The 25059-nt window shown below is 41.8% G+C and overlaps 1 protein-coding gene across 2 annotated transcripts in view; it reads right to left on the minus strand.

The window, feature by feature from the left end:
- Positions 1 to 25059, minus strand: part of ADGRD1 (adhesion G protein-coupled receptor D1) — a 251438-nt gene that overhangs the window by 54203 nt on the left and 172176 nt on the right. For both annotated transcript variants that reach the window (XM_054006447.1, XM_054006445.1), the window contains 3 exons: positions 22527 to 22680; positions 5898 to 5964; positions 3028 to 3094 (listed from right to left, as the gene is read on the minus strand). In XM_054006447.1, coding sequence (XP_053862422.1) covers positions 3028 to 3094; positions 5898 to 5964; positions 22527 to 22680 — 288 coding nt within the window. The remainder of the gene's footprint in view (positions 1 to 3027; positions 3095 to 5897; positions 5965 to 22526; positions 22681 to 25059) is intronic.

The following is a 25059-nucleotide window of genomic DNA, read 5'->3' on the forward strand; positions in this document are numbered from 1 at the left end:
GGTGTAGGGGGATGCTTAGGCTCCAGCTACATTAGCTGGGGGTATCCCTGGCTGGAGGGACATAGCCAGTCTCTGATCCCTTTGCACTGCCAGAGTGGTACAAAGGGAGTAGAGCAGGGCAGAGAATCTGGCCTATGAACTATAATATAAGGCATCCACCGTATAAGTGGGTTGCAGGTATTTTCTTTCTATGCCCGCCTCTCTCTCCTCGGACATCCAAATCCATTGGCCAAGGAGGATTGCAGTTGCTCTTGCTCTTGCCAGTTCTAGCATTCGTAATAAATGATGGCTTAAACCATGCACATTAATAACCTCTGCTTTGAACGTTTTTAATTCACTTTTATATTTACAATATTACTGTTTCCTCCAGCAAATGCAGTAGAAACCTGTACTCAGCAGGCAACTATTTTGGCAAAGATTTTGTTCTGTTTATTGATCATAAATATTTACTTTGAACATTTGAATATGTATTTTAAAACACTGGATGGCTCAGGAGAGAAACGTGGATCCATGCGCCTCTAGAGTGTTAGTTCAAATCTCGCCCAGGTTATGTAGTGACTAAGGCTTGTTTCTGATGCTTGCTTAGTAGCTGAAGAAGCAGTTGTGAATAATAATGCCAGATAGAACTTTTCATCACCAGGCATTGGTCTAAATCTCTCTCTCCTATTACTATATGTTTCTTAGGCATTTATTTCTACAGGGGCTATACATTATCACAAGACTGTATTCTGGTACTAATTTATAGCTATTATCTGAGATGCTTTGTGTATAGTGGTCCTCATTAAAATTCCAATAAATTCTCTTGCAAGTAGTTACTGTTACCATGGTATTTGCATTATTCCCTAGGTAATCACAATACTACAAATATGGAACACTGCAATAATATGTATATGCAAAGGCAAGGTTATAAAGATTTTAATGGAAGCCACCATAGTTTGATTTGAGTGTTTCTATTAGTAACAAAATAGTTTCTGGTTTTAAATTCATAAACTTTATTGCTTTAATAGCTGCATACAGTAGTATCTGTGATTTTCCTATAACTTGATTAGTCATAGCTTCATAATAAATAGTTGTATTAAAAGTACTGTAGCTATGCTCTTATTTCAAATACTGCATATTATGCTGTGTATAAATAAACCAGAGGGAAAAAAGATACTTTACTAATACGGAACTTTTCATTTTTTTAATATTTTGTTAACATGTATTTAAAAGATATATTATTGCTATTTTAATAACATAGGGCCTAACTATGCATCCATTACTCACATTGAAAATCATTATTCATGTGAATAACTCGTATGAGTAAGAATGAGACCACTGGTCCCATAAACACTAAGGACAATTTAGTAACAATCCCATTGTTTTGAAGGTAGGCACCTAAATAACTTTGAGGTTCTGGCTATGGAACTTCATACATAGAAATGAACCATGAAGTTTGAATTTGGACCCAAGTTTCCTCAAAGGAGGAGAAGCTTTGGATTCATCTTAGAGAGAGGAACTTAAGCTGAGAAGTTTGGATCCAAATCTGACCAGCCTCAAAGTTGGAATGGGATCAGAGTCAGCGTGCTAGGATCAGGTCCTTCTGCAGACATGCCTAATTTTTAGGCACTTAGAAAATGACTGGGCTTCACATATCCTGAATTCAGCTCTCAGGCTTCCTATGCAATGGATGGAGGGAAATAGGTGCCTAAGAATGGGTTTCACAAAAGCCAGCATGCTGAGGGAGGTAGCTGCCTAAGCTAGCCCATGGAAGATGCCAAGGAGAGGGGGCATGTCCTAAGCCTCACTGCTATCAGGGAGTTTGGTGCCTAAATCCCGGCTGGAGGGACACACCTTCCTCTGCTTGGGAGTCTCAGCTGTGAAACCTCTCCTGGAGTCAGGAGGTACCTAAGGAATTCCTTGCAAGGTGGCGGTAGACCTCCCTCATAACTTTTAGCCCAGTGATTAGAGCACTTGGAAGCGGGAGACTGCTTCAAGTCCCGCCTCTACCTGAGGGGGAAAAGGGATTTGAACAGGGATTTGCTGCCTCTCAGGTGAGTGCCCTAAGCACTGGGGTATGGATAGTCTGATGTGAGGCTCCCCCAGACTCTGCTCCATTTTGGATAAAAGAGTCATTGGCTCAAGGGGACTGGATCCTGGGCGAGTGCTCTAACCACCTGGCTATGGAGTCTTTCTCATGGTGGCACAGCTTCAACGGGAGAGGCTGAGGGAGCCCCCACATCAGAATATCCCATAACACCGGGGTTATAGCACTCCTGTGAGTGGTGGGAGAGCCCTGTTCAATTCCCAGGCGCGTGCCTCCTGCTCCTCCTCTTTCCCCACCTCCAGCCATTTTTGTGAGCACAGGTGAGGGGACCAATCTGGTAAGCATGACCAGAGAGTATTGCCCAGCTTGGGCCCGCAGGGGAGTTAGCGGAGGAAGAGCTCTCTTCCCCGGGTTTCTGAATCACACTGGGGCTTAGGCATCCAGACACCAGAAGTGGGGCAGTAATGCACGTACTACAAAAACTTAGGTGCCAAGTGAATTTGGGGTTCGTCGGCAGCTGAGGAGTGGTTTTGTGAATACCAGCATGTCTGGTTCTGGGATACAGGCACCTAAAGTGGCAGTTAGGTGCCTCAGTCCCTTTGTGAATCTAGCCTATAGCATTCGATTGGAGGGACAAGGTACATTTAGAATACAGCAGGCTTTACTGGTAGGTTTTTGTGTAATTTTTCCCATTAGAATTTCAGTGACTGTTGCAGCTTAAGGCCTATCAGCATGGAGACATGCACTGTGGACTAGTGAAATTAACAGTGTAGGAATCAACTCACCTAAACAAATACTAACAGGACAATCAAAGTAAAATGAGGGCATTTGAACGAACAGAAAGAAAATAGTTCAGACCGACACCATGCAATACCATCAATTTCCGCGGGGCTGCCCAGTGTTACGGAGGATGGAATTTAGGCCTGTGCCTTCAAGTAAAACCGCACTGTGGGACTGAAGCGCATGTGCAATGAGAGGCTGGTAGCAGCAAGTATACATACCACAATTACAAACAATGCCGGGGCCACAAAAGCCCAGATTGCGCCGTTCTCCAGTGAAAGCCAGCAACTGCAGGGAGAAAGCAGAATGGTTACTATCTACTCACTGCTGCAAGATCAAACATGCGGTCATTTAATTAGCAATGCATTTAATGAGAAAGAGAAGAAACTATGGTACAGAATGGCTGAGAAATTCTAAAACAGGAAACATGGATGGAGCTAATTGCATCCTCCTGCTTCCCCCAACTCCTCCTACTCAAGGAGTCTCCGGCAAGCTCTCTCTTGGATTTGTATATTGCATAGGGAAGTCTGCCTGCAATTATCTGCTCCAGGGTGCTTCAAGATGGTGTGAAGGAGACAGAGGGAGAGAGAGAATACCTAAAAAGAACAGGAGTACTTGTGGCACCTTAGAGACGAACACATTTATTTGAGTATAAGCTTTCGTGGGCTACAGCCCACTTCTTCGGATGCATAGAATGGAACATATAGTAAGAAGATATATATACATACAGAGAACATGAAAAGGTGGGAGTTGCCCTACCAACTCTAAGAGGCTAATTAATTAAGATGAGCTATTGTCAGCAGGAGAAAAAAAAAACTTTTGTAGTGATAATCAAGATGGCCCATTTCAGTCAGTTGAAAAAAAGGTGTGAGGATACTTAACATGGGGAAATAGATTCAATGTGTGTAATGACCCAGCCATTCCCAGTCTCTGTTCAAGCCCAAATTAATGGTATCTAGTTTGCATATTAATTCAACTGTCCATTCTGGCAGCTGCACCATGTAATATGGTATTTATCAGAAGAGAGGATTCCCATTGTCTTTGCAGCAAGAACAAAATCTAAGACTTCCTCTCTTGTTCTTCAGGCTGCTGGGGAGAGAGAAAGGGGATGGCAACTTTCGGCTTAGTTCTTACATCTTCAGTTTGGAATGGACAAAAACAGAAATAAGGAGTAATCCATTCATTTAACAAAGCCTGTATCATCCTGTAATGACTTAAGCACATGAATTACCTTACCCATCAAAATAAAGTTTTTTCACGTGCTTAAATTGTTGCAGGATTAGGCCCTATAGTATTCTCTCAGATCAGTTTGCTTTTTCTGTTTACAATGCCACATACTCAATGTGCAGAATTTTAATCCTAAAACCATCTCTAAATCTGGTTTACTAATTAAGATTAAACTTGTTTAATCAGCCAATCATCTCTTCTCTTACTACAGACATTCCTAGCCTCTGCATTATTGGATCCTTCTGACAAAGCACAGCCAGAGGGGTGCTCAGAGCATGTGTAACACTGATGGCTGGAAACATTTATGTCCACATAGAGAAAGGCATACTGCCTAGGAGACTGTGGGTGTGTAATATCATGCCCTTGGGTAGGTTGTCAGCAATGGGGACTGAACCTATGATCTTTTATTCTAAACCCATGAACCTCAACTGCCTGAGATAAAAGACCCACCTATGTTAGGCAAGGCTGTACTTGCCTAATCAACCTTTATCTGTGGTTCTGCCAGCAGTAGAGGGGGGCAGAGTGCTATGCTGAGCGGGTGTGATTTAGAAGTGGAGAGGGTTCAGAAGCAGAAAGATGCATCATCAACTCCAGCAATGGCCCCAATACTTCCTCACTGGCTTTTAGAGAAAGATATGGATCTAATTCAGGGGTAGTAACCCTCTATTCCTCCCAAGACCTGTGATTCCTGGAGATAGATTGCACTTCCTTCTCAAAATCCTGCTCCCCAATAAGCAAGTATTTATAAAGAGCTTTTACGCCCTCCAGGGAGTCTTCAGTCCTCCAATCCTGCCTCACCACTCCTCCTGTCCCTGCACATTAGATCTAAACAAAAAGTGAACTCCCAGCTGACTTGACACCAAGTATTTTGAGAGACAGGGTGGGTGAGGTTATATATTTTATTGGACCAGCTTCTGCTGGTCTGAAAGACAAGCTTGAGAGCTTTCACAGAGCTCCTCTTCAAGTCTGGGAAGGGACCCCCCAATGTCCTAGCAATATGCAAGTTGGAACAGATTGTTTAACATAAGTAGTTAGCACATATTGTAAGGGAAAATTCAAGCTAGAGTGGCCCATTAACACCTCTGCAGTCATAGTCTACAACTACATAGCTTACATCAAGTATTTTGGTTAGTTTTGTTGCTCTCTGATCCTTGTGTTTAGTCAAAACTGGAGTTCACATGTAACATACATGTTAAAAACAATGAAGATCACCTAGCATGAACTTCCACCATCACTGTTGATGGAGGCAGTATCTCTTTATGGAACAGAACACTATAATGTTGAGCAGTTTCATGGGGAACTATTTGTGGGTGGCTGTTTCCTAACATGTTTTAAACAGGGGAAAAAAGTACAACAATAAAGACTAAGACCAGGAAAGCTGGTTAGCTGTTTCAGTCCAAACAAAGAATCCTTGAGCAATTCAGTTTTATTAGTAAAATAAATAAGCTCAAAACAAAAGTTAACATATAAATACCCTTACATATGCATTTGTATTTATTACTATTATAGGTCATATTACAGTAGTGCTCAAAGAGATGAATCCAAACCAGAACACTAGATCTAAGAATTTCTTCTACCATCTCATCCCCAAACTCTGAGGAAGTTCACACTCTGATTATGGATCTGAACTTTCAGAGTTGGGCCCATCCCTAGTAAATGTGCAAATAGCCTCAATATGTAGACCTAACATGTAATGCATAAGCGATAAATAGTGCTAGACACCCTCAATTCCCATTGAAGTCAATGGGAGTTGTTGGTGCTCAGAATCAGGCCCCATGGGAAGATATTTAGTATTAGTCCTGCCCTCCCCCCATATCTTACTTGTTTTCATATTTGAACCAGAGGTAGATCTTTCTGTACTCACTTTCCACTTTCTCCATAACAGTCCGTGGCTGAAGCTGCAGAGATGATGCAGATCACCAGTGGGCACCCTGCAAAATTCAGAGATGGCAACAGTGTCAAAACTGCACCCGATGCTTCCCTTCAGAAAATCAGGTAAATTCAGTCAATGTGTCCAGGAGCAATCTTCACAGGCAGCAAAACAGCTCAAATGTGTTTCAGAGTTACATGTGCCTCAGAGCCCTTTATGCAGCTACATTACACAGACGGGGGGGGGTGAGATAATATCTTTTATTGGACCAACTTCTATTGGCGAGACAGAGAAGCTTTCGAGCGTAGACAGAGCTCTTCTTCAGGCTTTTCTACTTCAGTCATACATACCAAGTCAATGATCCTAATCCAAGCCTCCAAAAATAGTCCTAGAAAACAGAGTCAAATCTCCCAGGAGGGTTCACAATTAGCATGGAGATAGCCTAGAAATGTCAACATCCAGTTACTCTTTTGAGCATCACAAATGGGTAGGGAGGGAGAGAGTTTTGAATAAATTGAACCAAGTTAAGATCCCATTCAGATGCCCTAAGAGGGTATAAACAACGAGGAATCCTTGTGGCACCTTACAGACTAACATATTTATTTGGGCATAAGCTTTCGTGGGCTAAAACCTACTTCATCAGATACATGGAGTGAAAAATACAGTAAGCAGAATATATATTATAGCACATGAAAAGATGGGAGTTACCTTACCAAGTGTGGGGTGGAATTAATTTGAAAACTGGACACTATCCAATTTTTTGGGGGGGGAGTGGATGGGTCAGTACAAAAAGGAAAGTATCAGAGGGGTAACCGTGTTAGTCTGAATCTATAAAAAGCAACAGAGGGTCCTGTGGCACCTTTAAGACTAACAGAAGTATTGGGAGCATAAGCTTTCGTGGGTAAGAACCTCACTTCTTCAGATGCAAGAAGTGAGGTTCTTACCCACGAAAGCTTATGCTCCCAATACTTCTGTTAGTCTTAAAGGTGCCACAGGACCCTCTGTTGCTTTTTACAAAAAGTAATTTTCCCTCTGCTGATACTCACACCTTCTTGTCAACTGTTGAGAATAGACCACTTCCACCTTAATTGAATTGTCTCGTTAGCACTGCCCCCCCATTTGGTAAGGCAATGCTCATCTTTTCATGTGTTATAAAATATATTCTGCTTACTGTATTTTTTACTCCATGCATCTGATGAAGTGGGTTTTAGCCCACAAAGCTTATGCCCAAATAAATATGTTAGTCTCTAAGGTGCCATAAGGGGACTCCTCGTTGTTTTTGCTGACACAGACTAACACGGTTACCTCTGAAACCTAAGAGGGTATGTTTCCTAATATGAGTGTATGAGATAGCACTGAAAGATTTCTAGTGGGAGATATATTTGCTTAAAGTAAATAAATTACATTTCCTATCATTACTGCTGGGAGGCAGGGAATGCTTGATGACGTTACATAAGTATTATAAAGATTCCGACAACTGTGCTTCTGCCTTCAATGGTAACTGCATGCAGCTGGCCCAGAGCATAATGATGTCTTGTTATGCCACTTTAATAGTTTTCCAAGGCTAGGTCTACACTACCCGCCTGAATCGGCGGGTAGAAATCGACCTCTCGGGGATCGATTTATCGCATCCCATCGGGACGCGACAATCGATCCCCGAATCGACGCTCTTACTCCACCAGCGGAGGTGGGAGTAAGCGCCGTCACCCGGAAGCCACAGAGGTCGATTTTGCCGCCGTCCCTACAGCGGGGTAAGTCGGCTGCGATAGGTCGAACTCAGCTACGCTATTCGCGTAGCTGAATTTGCGTATCTTAAATCGACCCCCCCCTGTAGTGAAGACCTGCCCCAAGCTAGTAGTTAGAAAGGAAGCAAGGTTTCTGCTGCCAACGGTTTTGAACACGGTAAATCACGAACTCTTTACCTAGCAAATGATTGTCTGTCAGGCCCCTATAAATGTCCCATCTACCGAATAGAAAATGAGTGAAAATAGGGTGGCTTTTTAAATCATTTTATAGATTTAATAACCATATACCTGCTAAAGAATAAGATGTATAAGATTTATTTTTAAAAAAATCTATGGAAGGGAGATAATTTAGTAATAAAACCTATGGAGTTTTGCAGTAACTTCTTCAAAACCTTTTAAAATTAATTTCTGTAGAATCTTATTGGTTTCATCCCAATTAAATTCCATAGGATGTTTCCAGAAGGCAATCTTGCAGTTTTAGGCAGAGGTGTTTCAATTCTTAAGTGATCAGTGCCAGGAACAATACATATTTATCAGTGACAAAAATATTCAACAGCCAGCAAGTAACTGTGCTTGCTTCAGTGTTCTACTAGAATAACTTCAGGGTGGAGTGACTCCTGACTTACATCAGTGCACATGAGAGCAGAATCAGGCCCATGGTCTACTAAGTGCCACATTACAAAGTGAATTCTAAAGTCTAAAATATTGTCGTAGACAGTCATATTTTTAAACAAGGGAAAACCCTGTTTACTAATGTGTGATACCCAGAATAATCAATTGTACATGGTCCTGATCCATCACACTTGAGTGCTTTGCTGAATTGAGGCCCCTATCATCTTACCTAAGCCATGTTCTTGACAATCCCTCAAAGACAAAAGCCCAGCTTTTTACTGTTTCAAATACAACTGACTAAGGGCACATCTACACTGCACAGTTAAGCTGGCCATTTACCCAGATTTTAGTCCCAAGCGGCCTCCCCAGCCCCGCCATCTACACAGAAAAATCACTGACCTGGGTTTGGAAGTGCCTGAAGACCAGGCTAACTGACCCGGCTTGGGCCTCAGGTAGAATCTGGGGTCCACTTTAACTTGGGCTGAAACCCGTGCACTTTGTACTAGGGACGTGTGGTAAATCACTTGAGTGCTGGTGGTCCTCCAATGCCCTTCCCACACTTCCCCCAGAAGAAAAGGACTAATTCTCCCACAACTGACCACAAAAGAACCCTGGAGCATCTCAACACAGGGAACCATGGGATATGCTCACAGACACACACACAGGCAAGTGTAGAAACATTGAGAACCCAGTAATGGGTATGGCTTTGTAGTGTGACTGCTCACACCTAGGCTAGGTACTCAAACTCAATAAACCCAGTTAACTGAATGTATACACAGCCTAAGGGGGCAGGGACAGTCTTTCTTTTCTGTGTTTGCACTGCACTTAGCACTATGAGGTCCTGGTCCAGGAATGGAGCTCCTAGGTGCTACGGTAATATAAATAACAATAAGAAGTTGCTTGGCACTGACTAATAATCCTGTGGTCTGAGTTTTCTTCCCAGGGCGAACAGCCTTCACATGTCGATAATCTGTCTCATACACAAGAAGTACTTGTGCTTCCTATCCCTCAGGATGCTAGCCTGCCTGTTTTACAAGGCAAATTTCAGATAGTCACAGGATTTAACTTGATTATTTATCAATTTTAATCTGCAGTGAAGAAGAAAATTAAATACAGAGTTTCCGAGCAAGATAATAAAACTTATACAGATGAAGCGTAGTGCAGTCATCTGAATAACAAGAACAGTTAATTCAATGAATGTAAAATGGTCTACAGCCTACAGTGCAGCATTTGTCTTTACTCTGCAGTAACAGGCTATTAAAAGATAGATGGGGGTGGAGGTTAACATCTAAAATAAATTAGAATTTTGTTACCATGAAAGAAACATATTGTTCTCTGAAGGACCAACCATTTGAGACATCCTTTAAAGGTAGGAATCAAACATATTTAGTCTGATGAGGTCACAAGATTTGATCTGGACTGGAACACTCCTATGGATAATATAGTACACAAAGATATTAATGGTATTTGCTCAATCCTTGGCTTATGAGTAAAAACCGCAGGTGAGCTGTAAGAGTCGGACAACATCTCATAATAGTTAATTCTACGAACACAATAGCAAAAGTACTAATGCAGTGCTAGTACTATTTATCATCCATGTAAAAATGCCAGTCATGCTTTTTTATACAGTATTTGATTGTTTTCTCAGTTGAGATGTTATAAACATGTTCACCAGCCTTACCCCAACCTTTCAAATGTATGATGGGACATGATGAGCTTTGCATTAGGGAGTGCAGCATCAGATACAGGATGTTGTACTACACGAGTCCGTCATCTAAGCGATGGCGTTCGCAACATGCACACCTCTGTAGTATCAGCGCATGCCATGCAGCACTGCATATTAATAAGTGAGTATGGGCCCACACTGCAACATAGCCTCAAACTCTGGACTTCTGGGGAATAAGCAAGGATGGGTCAGCCTCAGGACTTTTGGTTCAGTTCAAATAAGCACCCAGAAGTCACCAAAGGTGTATCTGAACTTCTTGGGCTGAAAATCTAGTGTGAACTATCGGTTTCATAGTATTATGGCACTTCTGTTTCCACTCTCAGCTGGGACAAGGAAATGCAGAGGTGCATGAAAATGAAGATCTAGAGAGAGAGAAAAGTTATCGCAAATGTTGGAATCCCAAGGTTCGATTTAAGTTCATTTTCAGTTTGGGTCAGTGATTAATCTAAATCACTTCATCAATCTCTAGCACTAAGTCACAACTTATTTGGGTGGTATCTGTGCACAGAGAAGCCTCCAGTCATTACTCAGACAAAACTCACATTGAAGTCAACAGGAGTTTTCTCTAAATAGGGATTATAGGATCAACCTTTAAGTCAAGGACCCGAAGAAAAGTTTGGTGTAAGCTTGAAAGCTTGTCTCTTTCTCCAATAAAAGATATTACCTCTCCTACCATGTCCATCTTAATTCAAGCAGCAGTTACTTCAATAGCGTCCCCTCTCTTCTTTGGCATTAAACCGGCTATCTGTTCCTACAGTATACTGTAGTTTCTGAGTAGCAGCCGTGTTAGTCTGTATCCGCAAAAAGAACAGGAGGACTTGTGGCACCTTAGAGACTAACAAATTTATTTGAGCATAAGCTTTCGTGGGCTACAGCCCACTTCTTCTGTAGTTTCTATTCACTTTATGGTTCTGACACACTAATACAATTTAAAATGGAAAAACTACTTATAAAGCTTCAAGCCACTTTTTTGGACTTTCTTCTATGTAGAGGAAAAAAGCAACAGGTAGGAATGAATCTGTCCTGTAGAAAACCTATGGCATATTTTTGCTCTTTCATTCTAAAGGGTTAACTATGACCTTTACAGAGAAAGAAGCAGCAGCAAGCAAAAGTGAAAGTGGAAGCTACTCACCTTGTGTAGTAACGATGGTTCTTCGAGATGTGTCCCCCTATGGGTGCTCCACTGTAGGTGTATGTGCACCCTTGTGGTGTGCCTCTCATCGGAGATTTTTGGTAGCAGTCTCCATTGAGCCCCTGCATGTGCCCTCCCTCCCTTGTGGTCTGCCTCGAGGCTATCTAGCACTGCACGGGCGAACCCCCCTCACTTCCTTCTCAACCACTGAGCCCTATAGAGAACTCTGAAGTAGAGGGGAGGAGGGTGGGTTGTGGAGCACCCATAGGGGGCCATATCTTGAAGAACCATCGTTATTGTAAGGTTAGTAACTTCTTCTTCTTCGAGTAGTGTCCCTGTGGGTGCTCTATTGTAGGTGGCTCCCAAGCAGTACCCACCACTGGAGGCTGGGACTTCTGAGTGGAGTCTATTACTGCACAGAGTACTGTGGAGTCAAAGATGGCATCCGGGTTCAAATCTTCTGTGATTGCATAATGTTCTGCGAAAGTATGGGCAGAGGCCCAAGTCGTTGCTCAACAGATTACTGAGATGGTCACATTCCTTAAAGATATCCCTGACGTAGAAACAGACCTCATGGAGTGCGTATGGACTCTGGACAGAAGCAGGTTGCGCCCTTGATAACAGTGATTAATGCAACCAGAAACCCATTTGGATAGTCTCTGAGCTGACATCACAGAGCTTTTGGATCTTTCTGTGGATGAAATGAAGAGTTTAGGGGATTTCGTTAAGTCCTCATTCCTGTCCAAGTAGAATGCTAGTGTCCTTCTAACGTCTAGCATATGCAGAATTGTCTCCCTGTTGTCACAATGTGGTTGGGGTTAAAAAACAGGGAGATGGATCTGTTGATTCATATGGAAAGTGCAGAGAAAATAGGGAGAAACTTGGGATATAGCCTTAGAGTTACTTTGTCTTTTTAAAAGGCCATGAATGGTGGGTGTGCCATCAGGGCCACTATTTCTCCTATGTGCCGAGCTGAGGTGCTGGTGATTAGAAATGCTGTCTTCATGGACAGAAGTGAGAGAGAGCAAGTTGCCATGGACTCAAAGGAAGGTCTAGTCAAAGCCCTGAGAAATAGGTTAAGGTCCCAGGTTGGAGTGGGTGATGTCACATGCGGGAAGAGATTCCCAATGCCCCTAAGGAATCTACGCATCAGCGGATGAGCAAACACTGAGTATCTGTCTACCTGGCAGTGGAAAGCTATTTTCACTGTGAGATGTACCTTAAGGGAGCTGAGTGAGAGTTTTGACCTCTTGAGGTCTAAAATGTAGTGCAAAATCAGAGGGAGCGAAGATGAGTTGGGTCTATGTTTTTAGAATGACGACAAACTTGGAATCATTTCCATTTTGTGGGTTAGTATGTTGAGTGGTCAACTTTTGGCTGTGTAGCAACACGTCTTTCAGCTCATCAGAGCATTGTGCCTGGAGTCAGAGTACCCTCAGGTTGGGGTGAAGGATCAGCCCATTGTTTTGAGAGAACATGTGAGGAATGGGCCAAAGAGGAACAGGAGGGCATATTGCCATCTGTGTCAGGTAAGGGAGCCAGACTTGTCATGGCCAGGAGGGGCAATCAGAATAACTCTCGCTTTGTCTCGTTGAATTTTCAACAGGACCTTGGATAGAAAAGGAAACTGGGAAAAGGCGTAAAAGAGGGCCCTATCCCATGGGAGGATGAGGGCATCTCCCAGTGAATGTTTCCCCAGGCTAGTTCTGGAGCAGTAATGAGGACATTTCTTGTTCCGGTAAGTAGCGAAGAGATCCATAGTCAGGGTTCCCCAAAGGGCGGATGCACCAATTCCAAAGTTTGGGTGCTTCTGTGCAGAAGGAGGGAGATCTGGCACTCCTTGATGATTTATGTAAAACATCCAGATCATATTAAGTCCATCATGACTTTTGTGTGGGTGTTCTTTATGAAATGCAGAAAGTATGCACAGGCACTCCTGACAGTCCTTAGCTCCAAAAGAGTGAGATGGACAGTCACTTCTGTGGAAGGCCATTTGCCCTGAACCTTGTGATTATGTAGATGAGCTCCCCAGCCTATTAGGGAGGCATCCGTCCCAGGGTGGTGAGTCTGTGTAGCAGGAGGAATGCTCTCGCTTGTACTGCATCAAAGTTGGTGCTGATAAACTCCAGTAACTGTACCAGGGTTAGTGCACCACTACAATGAAGGGAACCTTTGAGAATACCCTGGGTGGAGCAGTCTGTACCGATAATGGTCCTGCCCCAAAGGTAAACCATAGGAAATCTCCTGTACAATGGTTATATTGAGATCTGGAAGTAGACTTCTTGTAGGTTCAGGTTCTCCTTGCTCTAGTGCTGATATAATGGCTGCTAGTGTGACCATCTTGAATGTCTGCACCTTCCCATATTTGTTTAATGCCCTTGGATCTAGAATGGGCCTCCAACCTCCCTTCGCCTTGGGGATCAGGAAATAATGAGAGTAAAACCCCTTGCTCCTGAGTTGCACCAGGACTGGTTCAATGGCCCCTAGGCATAACAAATGATATATTTCCTGATGAGGTAGGCTCTCATGAGAAGGGTCCCTGGAAGGGGGATGGAATGGGGGAGGGATATTAATTGAATGGCATAACTCTTCAAAATTATCTCCAGGACCCATCTGTCAGAGGTGATATTCTCCCAACTGCTGTGAAGTAGGGCCAGGAAACTTCTGAGGGGGTGTGACAGGTGGGTAGGTTGCAGCTGATGTTGCAAGGTATAATTGTTCAGGCCTTCAACCAACCTGTCAAAAGTGATTAGCAGAGGTGGTTTGAGAGGTCGTGGACTGGGATGCGGACTACTTCTGCTTTTGAGCCCTGGTCCTCCTACACCGTGGCTCATAACAGTGCTGAGATGGTGGGTATTGAGGAGGTTGTGACCTGTGCTGTGGCTGAGAGAGGTATATCTTCTCTTCTGTTTCGCAGTGTAGATTCCCAGGGAGCATAATGTGGTCTGGGAATCCTTCAGGATGTGGAGAGAAGAATCTGTCTTCTCCACAAAGAGTTTGGGCCATTCAAACTGGAAGTCTTTTGCAGCTCTTTGGGCAATCCAGAAAGATGTAGCCAAGAAGTCCGCCTCAGTACTACTGTCATGGAGACCGGGTGGGCAGCTGTATCAGCTACATCCAGTGCTGTCTCTAGCACCCGTCTGGCTATTAACTGACCCTCTCTAAGAACAGTCTGAAACTGTTCCTTTTGTATCTCCAATAAATGTTCCAGAAATGCATTGAGTTTCCCATAATTAATGAAATTGTATTTGGCCATGACAATTTGGTAATTCGTAACTCTAAACCGTAACGTTGCCGACAAATACACCATCTTGCCAAGCCTGATCCTATGGGGTCAGTTTGGCATTATGTTGCTTGCTTCATGCATTAACTACATCCCCTATGATGGATTTGTGTTGCTGATGTTGAAACAAAGTCTACCTCTTTGGGAGGGATGTAGTATTTTTTTATTTTATTTTATTTTATTTGGCTCTGTTGCTGGTTGATGCGATGGAGGCTGGGGTCTGCCAGATGATTTTGGTAGGATCTAGAATCACCTCATTAACTGGGAGGGTGGTTGAGCAGGAAGTGAGGGGGATTCGCCTGCACAGTGCTAGATAGCCACAAGGGAGGGAGACCACATGCGCAGGCTCAACGGACACTGCTACCAAAAATCTCTGATTAGAGGTGCAGGGGTGCACATACACCTACAGTGGAGCACCCATAGGGACACTACTCAAAGAAGCAGCATATTTATTTCAAGTTTCTGGAAAGACCAAGTTATTGCCTGGCTGGGAGAAGTATATTCTCTAATTTGTTTAGCAGGAGTAGAGTTAATTTCATTTGATATTTTTTTTCCCATTGGGTTATCCCAGCCCTAGAGAAGGGTGCTGGGTCTAACTCAACCAAGTGGCAGCAAATAATCCACCTTCACATGGATGGAAACTAAATGCTCAATTATAAATAGTAATTTAAGGGAAAAGAAAATTGCCTGCAATGCTGGGAATGGGTTAAGTACAATGTTCCACTGCTGTAGCTTCCCACACAACAACCAATATCATCAATGTCTGATAAATGGGTGGGAGGGGGAAGGTGTTTTGAAAGTTTTAATATATTGATCTCTATGTGTTATCCTGAATCACCAAGGCAACAGAACATTTTTCCAACCAGACCCTAGCTATTTTTAAAGGTATTATCTTCTTAGAATCCATCATCTTTTGAATTACTGACAACTGTAGGTATGAAAGTAATTTTAGTACTTTTTGGACTGACGATAATACACACAGACGATTCAGAACATTTGGTAACTTGTCTCTCTGCTGAATTCATTTTACTGAAGTAATTTCTCTCCGCCATCACAGAATATGGTAGGATATTTCTGATATTCAATCCAAAGCTTACTTGTTCCCATCTCCTGTCAGATTTTGCCTCTAGTTTCAACAATTCATTAATCCAGATGCTGCAAAACTTTACTCACACCAGAGGTCCAATGGGAATGCAGATGCAAGGACTATTTGCTTGGGTTTGTAAAAATCAGACCCACATTTTGCACACTCCGGGACCTATGAATGTGCAAAGAGTGGTCTTATTCACATGTGAGATAAGACTAAATGATGAAGACAGGGGCAACCTGCTTTGACTGGTCTGAGATGAGGCATCCTCTTCAATAGCTTTAATTCATTTTGGGTCAGTATCATGCTCCAGTTGGTGAAAAACTGGCCACAGCTGTCAGGCATCAGAAAATTCACATACACAAATGTCTTAGGGCAATAGGCTAGGTTGCAGTGCAGTGGTCAAAAGAGGTTCACTGACGCATTTGCTATGCTTCTACAGTTGAACACAGATTTGTATGAAGAGACAAACCTTTATGGCTTCTATAGTAAATATTCATGGAGATGAGTATTTTGTTTGAATCCTGTTGCAATATTTAGAAAAGTTTTCTGGTATTAAATTATACTGTCACACCAATGAGTTGTCCTGCTCACTAAGAAGCATAGCACTGCTCCCAAATGGAAGTCCAGGAAGCAGATATCAACCAGCGAAAGCTTCTAAGAAGTCAGAAAAAGAAAGGGCAGCTGCTGTTGGGGGGGGGGGGGAATAACACAATGGGATTCTTTTGACTAATAGAAATCCATTTGCGACTCTGCTTTTATGTCTCCAGTACAAGCATGACCAGAGTTCAGTTCTTGATTTATCAAACGCTTATTTCAGAGCCAAGTGTCTTTTGCCAGAGCTGAGAGGGCTTGATTAAAATGTATAAACCCCTCATCAATTATATATTTCTTCCCCCTGTACCTCCATCATGTTCATGAACTAACAGCTCGAACTGAAGCTCTATGTGCATTAATACAGGAGCATACAGCACCATTACCACATTGCAATTGAAGGTAGTATTGACTGGCTTAATGTGTAATTAAACATTTCCATCCACATACAAAGTCAAGATGCGAATAATATGGGTTAGCAACTGATAGTTCCAGGTGTCATTCGCATCACTCCTGTCCCTTTGATGGCCCTATATGTTTAGTATGGAAGTGAGAGACTGCAATGTGAATTTTTTATATATATATATAAATATATACACACACACAGAGAGAGAGAGAGAGAGAGAAGTTGGTCCAATAAAAGATATTACCTCCCCCCAGCATGTCCACCTTAATTCAAGCATCAGTTACTTCAATAGCATTCCCTTTCTTCTTTGGCATTAAACCTCCTAATTGTTCCTACAGTCTACTGTAGTTTCTATAGTTCTGACACACTAATGACATTTAAAACAGTATCTATATCGATAGATAGATATATGCTGAGGTCCATTAACCAGCACCATCCATTATCAACTCAGTGGATAGCAGAGCCAGATTACAGGCAGGGAATGGTAGTAGCACAGAATATTAAAGTACCCACTGGTATTCATCAAGTGATAAATAACCTGGGATACACCTGACTAGTTAAATTATTTCAGGGCTGTTTTGACACATTTTCAACAATGACATGATGTCAAATGTGATTAGGAAAACCCAACAGCCAATTCAAATTCAGGTTTCTCTAAAGCAATACAAAACAATTTCCTAGCAGCCTGATTTGTAATGACATTTACATTCCTTGGGAAGATTTCACTTGTCTCAGAACACTCTAGGATTGGCAGTCAAAATCTACCCATTTTCGAAACTGAGCTACCTGTAAAAAAAAAATGTTCAATGCAAATTTTTCATGAGGGAATTCATCATTGTTGGATGTGCTCTTATCTGCTGTCTGCCTGAGTCTTAGCTACACTTCAGGGGGATTTGTGGACAGTCAGTGCATGCCAACATGTCTGACTTACACGCTACCTGCCAAGAAGAACAACACTAGAAAAAAAGGCACAAAGGCCCTGTTCTAATATAGAACCTTCCACTATTTGTTCCCTAGTGAATTTTGTGTTGGATGTTTAGTTACACTGCAAGCTCCTAGGCCCAGGACCGAATCCTACAAACTTCTACTCAAGGCATTTATTTAGAAGTCATTGTGTATGCACTGCAATAGGTTAGGTCACATTGCTTTTATTAAATACATGCTAATTATGGCACTCATATTGCAGTATTTCAGGTCACACTGCAATAATCTAGGGCACAATGCAATATTTAAAGCCAGTGGTACACTCATGTGAGTTATCGTTGCTTGACAATAAGTGTTTGCAGACTTGGACACCATGTTTTTCCTTGTGTTGGGTACACTACTGGGCAGACCACTGCCACTTTTACAAATAATAAATGCTAATATTAAGCATAGGGGAGCAGGAAAAAAAAGGCTAAACTTACATTCTTATACATACAGATCACAGACAAATGTATCTTCAAGCAGTAGTTAATGATGAATTGTTTGTTAATTAATGTATCGAAGTTTATGCTGTAAGCCAATTCCCCTATGAATGAGATTCATGTCCTTATTCTTCATAGTAATAGATATTTTTTAAAAGCCTCTTCAAACAAGAATCATGTGAAACTTGCTTATTTCACTTCCCAACAGTTTGTAAGAACATTTTCTTAGATTTCAATCCATTTGGGCATTTCAGACATTAGGGGTTCAAAAATCTCAATCCAAAACTGCCTTTCTGCACGGAAAGAATATGAACCTGCAAATCTCATGTGATTTCAACCCCAAACCACAAATTAACTCAGGCTTTCTTCTGGTTAGGCCTAAATTCACACAAATGATCTATGAACCCCAGTAAACCTGGTATAAGTTTGTAGTAAAACCTGAAATGGGGGAAAAACAACAAGGAGTACTTGTGGCACCTTAGAGACTAACACATTTATTTGGGCATGGGCTAAAACCCATTTCATCAGATACATGGAGTGGAAAAAACAGTAGGAACACACACACACACACACACACACACACACGCTTCCTCAGCTCTCATCCCCTAACTTCCCTGCGCTACATTGATGACATCTTAATTATCTGGACCCATGGAAAAGAGGCCCTTGAGCAATTCCACCAGATTTCAACAATTTCCACCCCACCATCAACCTCAGCCTGGACCAGTCCACACAAGAGATCCACTTCCTGGACACTACAGTGCACATAAGCGATGATCACATAAACACCACCCTATACCGGAAACCTACTGACCGCTATACTTACCTACATGCCTCCAGCATTCATCCAGACCACATCACATGATCCATTGTCTACAGCCACGCTCTAAAATACAACCGCATTTGCTCCAATCCCTCAGACAGAGAAAAACACCTACAGAAACTCTATCAAGCGTTCTTAAAACTACAATACCCACCTGCTGAAGTGAAGAAACAGATTGACAGAGCCAGAAGGGTCCCCAGAAGTCACCTACTACAGGACAGGCCCAACAAAGAAAGTAACAGAACGCCACTAACCATCACCTTCAGCCCCCAACTAAAACCTCTCCAGCGCATCATCAAGGATCTACAACCTACCCTGAAGGATGATCCCTCACTCTTACAAATCTTGGGAGACAGGCCAGTCCTTGCTTACAGACAGCCCCCCAACCTGAAGCAAATACTCACCAGCAAATACACACCACACAACATAAACACTAACCCAGGAACCTATCCCTGCAACAAACCCCGTTGCCAACTCTGTTCACATATCTATTCAAGGGACACCATCATAGGACCTAACCACATCAGCCACACCATCAGGGGCTCGTTCACCTGCACATCTACCAATGTGATATATGTCATCATGTGCCAGCAATGCCCCTCTGCCATGTACATTGGCCAAACCGGACAGTCTCTACGCAAAAGAATAAATGGACACAATCAGATGTCAAGAATTATAACATTCAAAAACTAGTCGGAGAACACTTCAACCTCCCTGGACACTCAATAACAGACTTAAAAGTGGCAATTCTTCAACAAAAAAAACTTCAAAAATAGACTCCAACGAGAAACTGCAGAACTGGAATTAATTTGCAAACTGGACACCATCAAATTAGGCCGGAATAAAGACTCTGAGTGGATGGGTCACTACAAAAATGAAAAACTAATTTCCCCCTACTGTTACTCACACCTTCTTGTCAACTGTTTGAAATGGGCCACCCTGATTACCACTACAAAAGTGATTTTTTCTCCTGTTGAAAATAGCGCACTTTAATTGAATTGTCTCGTTAGAACTGACCCCCCACTTGCTAAGGCAACTCCCATCTTTTCACGTACTGTGTATATACACATCTTCCTGCTGTATTTTCCACTGCATGCATCCGATGAAATGTGTTTTAGCCCACGAAAGCTTATGCCCAAATAAATTTGTTAGTCTCTAAGGTGCCACAAGTACTCCTCGTTGTTTTTGCTGATACAGACTAACACGGCTACCACTCTGAAATGGGGGAGTTTTTCTTGGTGGTTCTTTGGTTTCTCTGAAAATATTTCACAGGACTTTGCTGACAGCACTATAGGACAGCTTTAAAACTTTTTTGGAAAACAGCAGCTGTAAGATGCATGAGTGGCATTGTAGGCATATAAATTGGTCATTCTTTAAGGAACACAACTCATTTAAACCAATCAGATTGAAGGATGCATTCCATAAGTCTGTACGTGACATTAATTCATGGAAAGTTGGCATGGAGAGATGGTGATTTGTACAGCTGTCATTAGTCAATACAGTCCTTTTAATTCGCGTTCATCTCACCATCTCCAGAGGAGATGGAGGAAGGTACAGTGGGGGGCATCTTCCCAGCCCTAAGTTAAATTAAATTCAACAAGTTTAACACATCTGCTGTGAGGAGTGCAGACTTTTCCCTCAATCAGTTACAATATGGGCAGTCCACTAACAGCCAGATGAAGTAGCAAAGTGAGTTTAATTTCAAGATGCAAAAGGCTTGTATGGTTATACTTTATAAAGTGGAAAAGGTATCAGCAATAAAAAGTCTTTAGACAAACATGAAAATGGAAATTCAGAGTCAATGGCTTAATGCACGATTGCATTCAACCAGATCTCCCTCCCTCTCTCTCTCAGCCTTCTTATCCCAAGGGTTCGTATTTCACCTGCAGAGTCAGACTCAAAAAGAATCTTATCTGAATTTGTTTTCCTGATTGTTAAATTCATTTTAGATCAGTTAGGAAAAGGGCAAAGAATAAGATTTCTCCCTTTCTGTCTCTCTTTTGTTGTTTATTTCTCCTAGAAAAAGTCAGCTTAGATCCAGTGTCCAATGTGCAGTGAAGTTCTGTTTTTAACCAATGTTCCAGTTGGAGTGACTGATTCCATGTTTATTTATTATTACGTGAGTCAATAGAACCATGGGGAGATGGGGGAAAGAGACAATGTAGCACCACTGAGAATGCTTGAGAAATGAAGCGATTTTCAAAAGATTGACTAGAAGTCAAGCTTTGACAGTTTTGCTTGGAATTTTTAATTGACTTCTATTTTCACCCAGACACAACAGTGAAGACTGGCCAGTGAGGAACATTCATTGGCCATCGGTAGTGGAACCAAGTGGTGGTGGGAGTCACGGCTCATGCAGCCAATTAAAGAACATTTGGAGAATGATAAGAAGAGAGTTAACCAATAAGAGTGTTTGTTTTCTCCAAGGACTTCCATTATCTAACAGAGTCACTGTTATGGCATGTTCCATAAACACCAGCTGTTCTCCCTGGGATTTTCTCCAAAGCAACTGACAAAGCTATAAATGGATTTGATATATCTAACCTTTCACACAGAGGCAAAGTGGGGAGAAGTTTTAACTAATTAATCTAGAGTTTGCTCCCCCAATACGATGGAGACCATGTTACCCAAGAATGTGTATCCAGAGACACTTTGAAGAAAATTCATTAGAAGAAGATTTTTTAAAAGGAAAAGAAAGTGAGGAGCAGAATAAAAAGGTCATGCTGAAAAAATGTAAAGTAGGAGCAGCTGAAACATGTAAATTAATGGCATTGCTACTGCCAAGGCCTGCAGTGTGGAACAGGTATTAAATATTCCAATTATGACTGCAGTAGGTTTGTATTATTGTTATAATTGGTTTTGAGTTAGCTTCCAAATGAATCCGTGGAGAAAAGATAATGCCTATTTTAAAATATTTTTGAAATTATCCATAATGATATAGGTATTCTGTTCTTTGTTATCTTTTCTCACGCCTCCTTTTGTCCCAGTATATCACTCTCTTTTCTTCTTCTAATTGTGGAGCTTTGCCAAGCATCATTCACATGTCTCCAAAACAATGAGAGCAAGATATCTTTTGTCTTGTGTAAAGAGTTTTGAATAAGATAGGCGTAGTGGGCTGTTTTTATTCACTTTGCCATGCATGCAGCTCATATTTTGGATCCTGCATTTGAAAAGTTGTGAATTGACCTGTTCAGTATTCCTGAATCCTACGATCATATTTTTAGTCTTAAATCTGGGTTCTTATGTAGCACCTTTCACATAAGGATGTCAAAGTGTATTACAATCATCAGCTAATGAAATCTCCTGAACTATTATATCCATTTCACAGGTGGGGAAATAGGGGGGTAAAGGGTGATGTTCCCAATGTCACAAAATGAGTAACCAGAATAGAACACGTGGGTATTGCAAGAGCCCCACTTAATCTGTTATTGGCTTTATGACTAAGGATCATATCCAGCTCACAGAGAAGTCAAAGGAATTGATTTCATTTGCTTCTAGGGGATTTGGATTAGGATCTATATACTTCAAAGTATGGTCAGAAAACTGATGCATCTTCCTACCTAACAGACCTGCTATTTGCAAAACAGACTGATCACTGTTACAGCTGCTTCCTTCTTTTGTCTATTTCAGAGACACTTTTAATATGAGAGACGGCACATCAGATAAATAACATGGTACAATGTGATTTTAATGCGGTCCCAAAGTTCAGCTTTATCTACACTATATAAATTTGGTGGCCAGGATTCATAAATGAGCTCTTATTGCAGGTTTAAAAAAAGATGAGGAGGAGATTGTTATTAAACACTTACCCCATCCAATCCCATAGTAGTATAAATGCTTGCTCTCTTCTGACCCAAACACTTTGATCACCATGCTGTAGAGATGAAATCCTTCCACCAGCATCCAAGCAAAAGCACTCAGGAAGAAGAAATGAAGGAGAATGGCCAAGATTTTGCAAGGCACCTACCATATGAAGCAAAAAAATAATAATTTGTCAAAAATCTTAGTAAATTTTTCCCATAATCAGTTGGGGTTTTTTATGTTTTCACACTATACAAAAAACCACACTAGAGTGAAAGGATAGTAAAGAAAAATAATAAAACACAAGAGAGATAGCTTCAAAGTGACATCTCTAAGGAGCCCAGGCTGTAATTAGAAAAACTAGTTGACAAACCCATTTGTATCAGATGGGCTGAAGAGAACCAAACCAGATGCCTGTTTCTGCGCCGCCCTTCCCCCCGGCATACCAACCACTCCCACTGAAGTCAATGAGAGTTAGAGGCATTCAAGAGTGCAGCATCAACCCCCCTGGTGAGGTAGTTCTAGAGACAACTGAATATGAGATAAATAGGAGATTTGGAAGCAAGAGGGTGACATGACTTGTGGTAGGAGGAGGAGAAGCTGAATTTCTCCAAGGGTTTAGTGAAAGTCAGTGCATGTGGCTTTCAGGAGATATCTCAAAAAAGTGTTAGATTTAACTCAGGCCCTGTTTTTTAAAAGCTATTTAGGTGTTTTGCTGTACTCAGCATTGCAACACCTAACCAGGTTAGGAGCCTAAGTTTTATTTTCAAAAGTGATTTAGGCACTTAGGAGCCCAAATCCCACTGACTGTCCTAAATCAGTTAGGCATTGCAATGCTAAGCACAGCAAGGCCTAAATACCTTTAAAACTCTGGGCCTTAGTTTCTAACTTTATCTTGCCAGTGCGTCCCTCTTTAGTCTGCTGTTCCTCATATTTAAAATAGGACATTTGGACTCAAACGTATTGTATTTCCAATTGTGTCTTTCCCATTAGCCATTCAGCAAGTCCACAACACTCTCCATTCACTACATTACATGTTAAAAAGTGTTCAAATTGGCTTATAATGAGCCATAGTTAGGTCATGAGTTATAATTGCCTTATGGTAGTCATCTAGCTTGTATTACACACTTGCCCGTCCAATAGCATCCATTTCCCAGTGTAAGTTACAGTGCCCAATGTACAAAGCCATATTTCCCAGAAATGGGTCTAGTGGTTAGAGCAGAGGACTGGGAGGCATGTCTACTGAGTTCTTTCAGACACAGTGAGCCAGAAAAATTCTGGGAAAAGGAAAAGTGATGACCTTAGAGAAGGAGCCAGGGGAGGCTGCATGTCTGTGAATAATATAATGTTAAGAGCCCAGGTGAACACAGTAATTTTCTCACTGGCCAACATGGCAGTCAGAAAGTAGGGGAGTCCAACTTAGGTAAGGAGAAATAGTAATTTCAGTTTTATCTATAAAATGTTTTGAAGATAAACAAATGAATTCTTGATAAAGAGAGGAATGCCCGCTAGGAGTATGTGGCTGAACTAGAAACCTTCTTCTTAGGTCATATTCAGCTCAATTAGACAATGTTCATGAGCTTCATACAGAATACAGGAAATATAAGCATGGGCTTTAATTGTCAACTTCCCCTAAGGCGCTGACACCGTAACTGTTATCGCTGATTATTCCTCAAAGAGATACATTTTCTGCCAAATCCCATAACTGCCTGTCTTATAAAAACAGCAAAACCTAATCCTATGCTCTTCCCCACTCCTCATGTATGCACACAGCACACTGCTCTTCCACTGCTAGTTGCTTTGCAAGGCTGTCCCATCATACCTAGTTTCTCTCATTACATAGCCATCTGATAGATGTGGTTGCAGATGATTTACTGCAAGACACACTTGTTTAGTCTGCTTTAGGTTAAGGTATATTTTAGGCCTTCTTGGAATGAATCCCAGCTACGTCTCAATATTGCATCTTTTCCAGCATACTGATGATGTCTGGATTGTTTTGCTTTGACAATATTACTCAAAAAGCGTTTTAGACACCTCCTGCATTTCACAGGGGCCTTTGCTAGTTTACAATCCAGTTAAGTGAGAAGACAAAAGAGCAGTTATTTTCTTTCCTAGCATCCTTCCTTCACCTGGGCAAAGCCCACAGTAATGCTTCAATTCCCTGGATGCCTATGTGCGAAAATAACGTTGCCAATGGGAACCAGTCTGCTGCCTCCACTATTTTCAAATGTAAATTAGCAGCTCCCTTTGTTGTACTAGCTTAGCTGCCATGTCCTGGCATTTCACGCTTTTTGGGGTGTTTAGAGACCTGGTAATGTAACGCAAGTTGAACTCTCCCAGTCCTATCTGAGCTGCATTCTAGAGGTTCTAAACTGGAGCAGGGACATAGTTCCTGTTTTTCTGATATACCAGTAACAAATCCATAAAAACTCCACTGACTGCAACAAAATAACTCTGAATTTAACTGATGTGAGATCAGTGTCTGACCCACTATTCTTTCACAATGCCCAAATCAGTGTACAAACAACACTAATACATAAG

The sequence above is a fragment of the Malaclemys terrapin genome, chromosome 16 (genome assembly GCF_027887155.1).
Source record: "Malaclemys terrapin pileata isolate rMalTer1 chromosome 16, rMalTer1.hap1, whole genome shotgun sequence".
NCBI classification, from domain to species: Eukaryota; Metazoa; Chordata; order Testudines; family Emydidae; genus Malaclemys; species Malaclemys terrapin.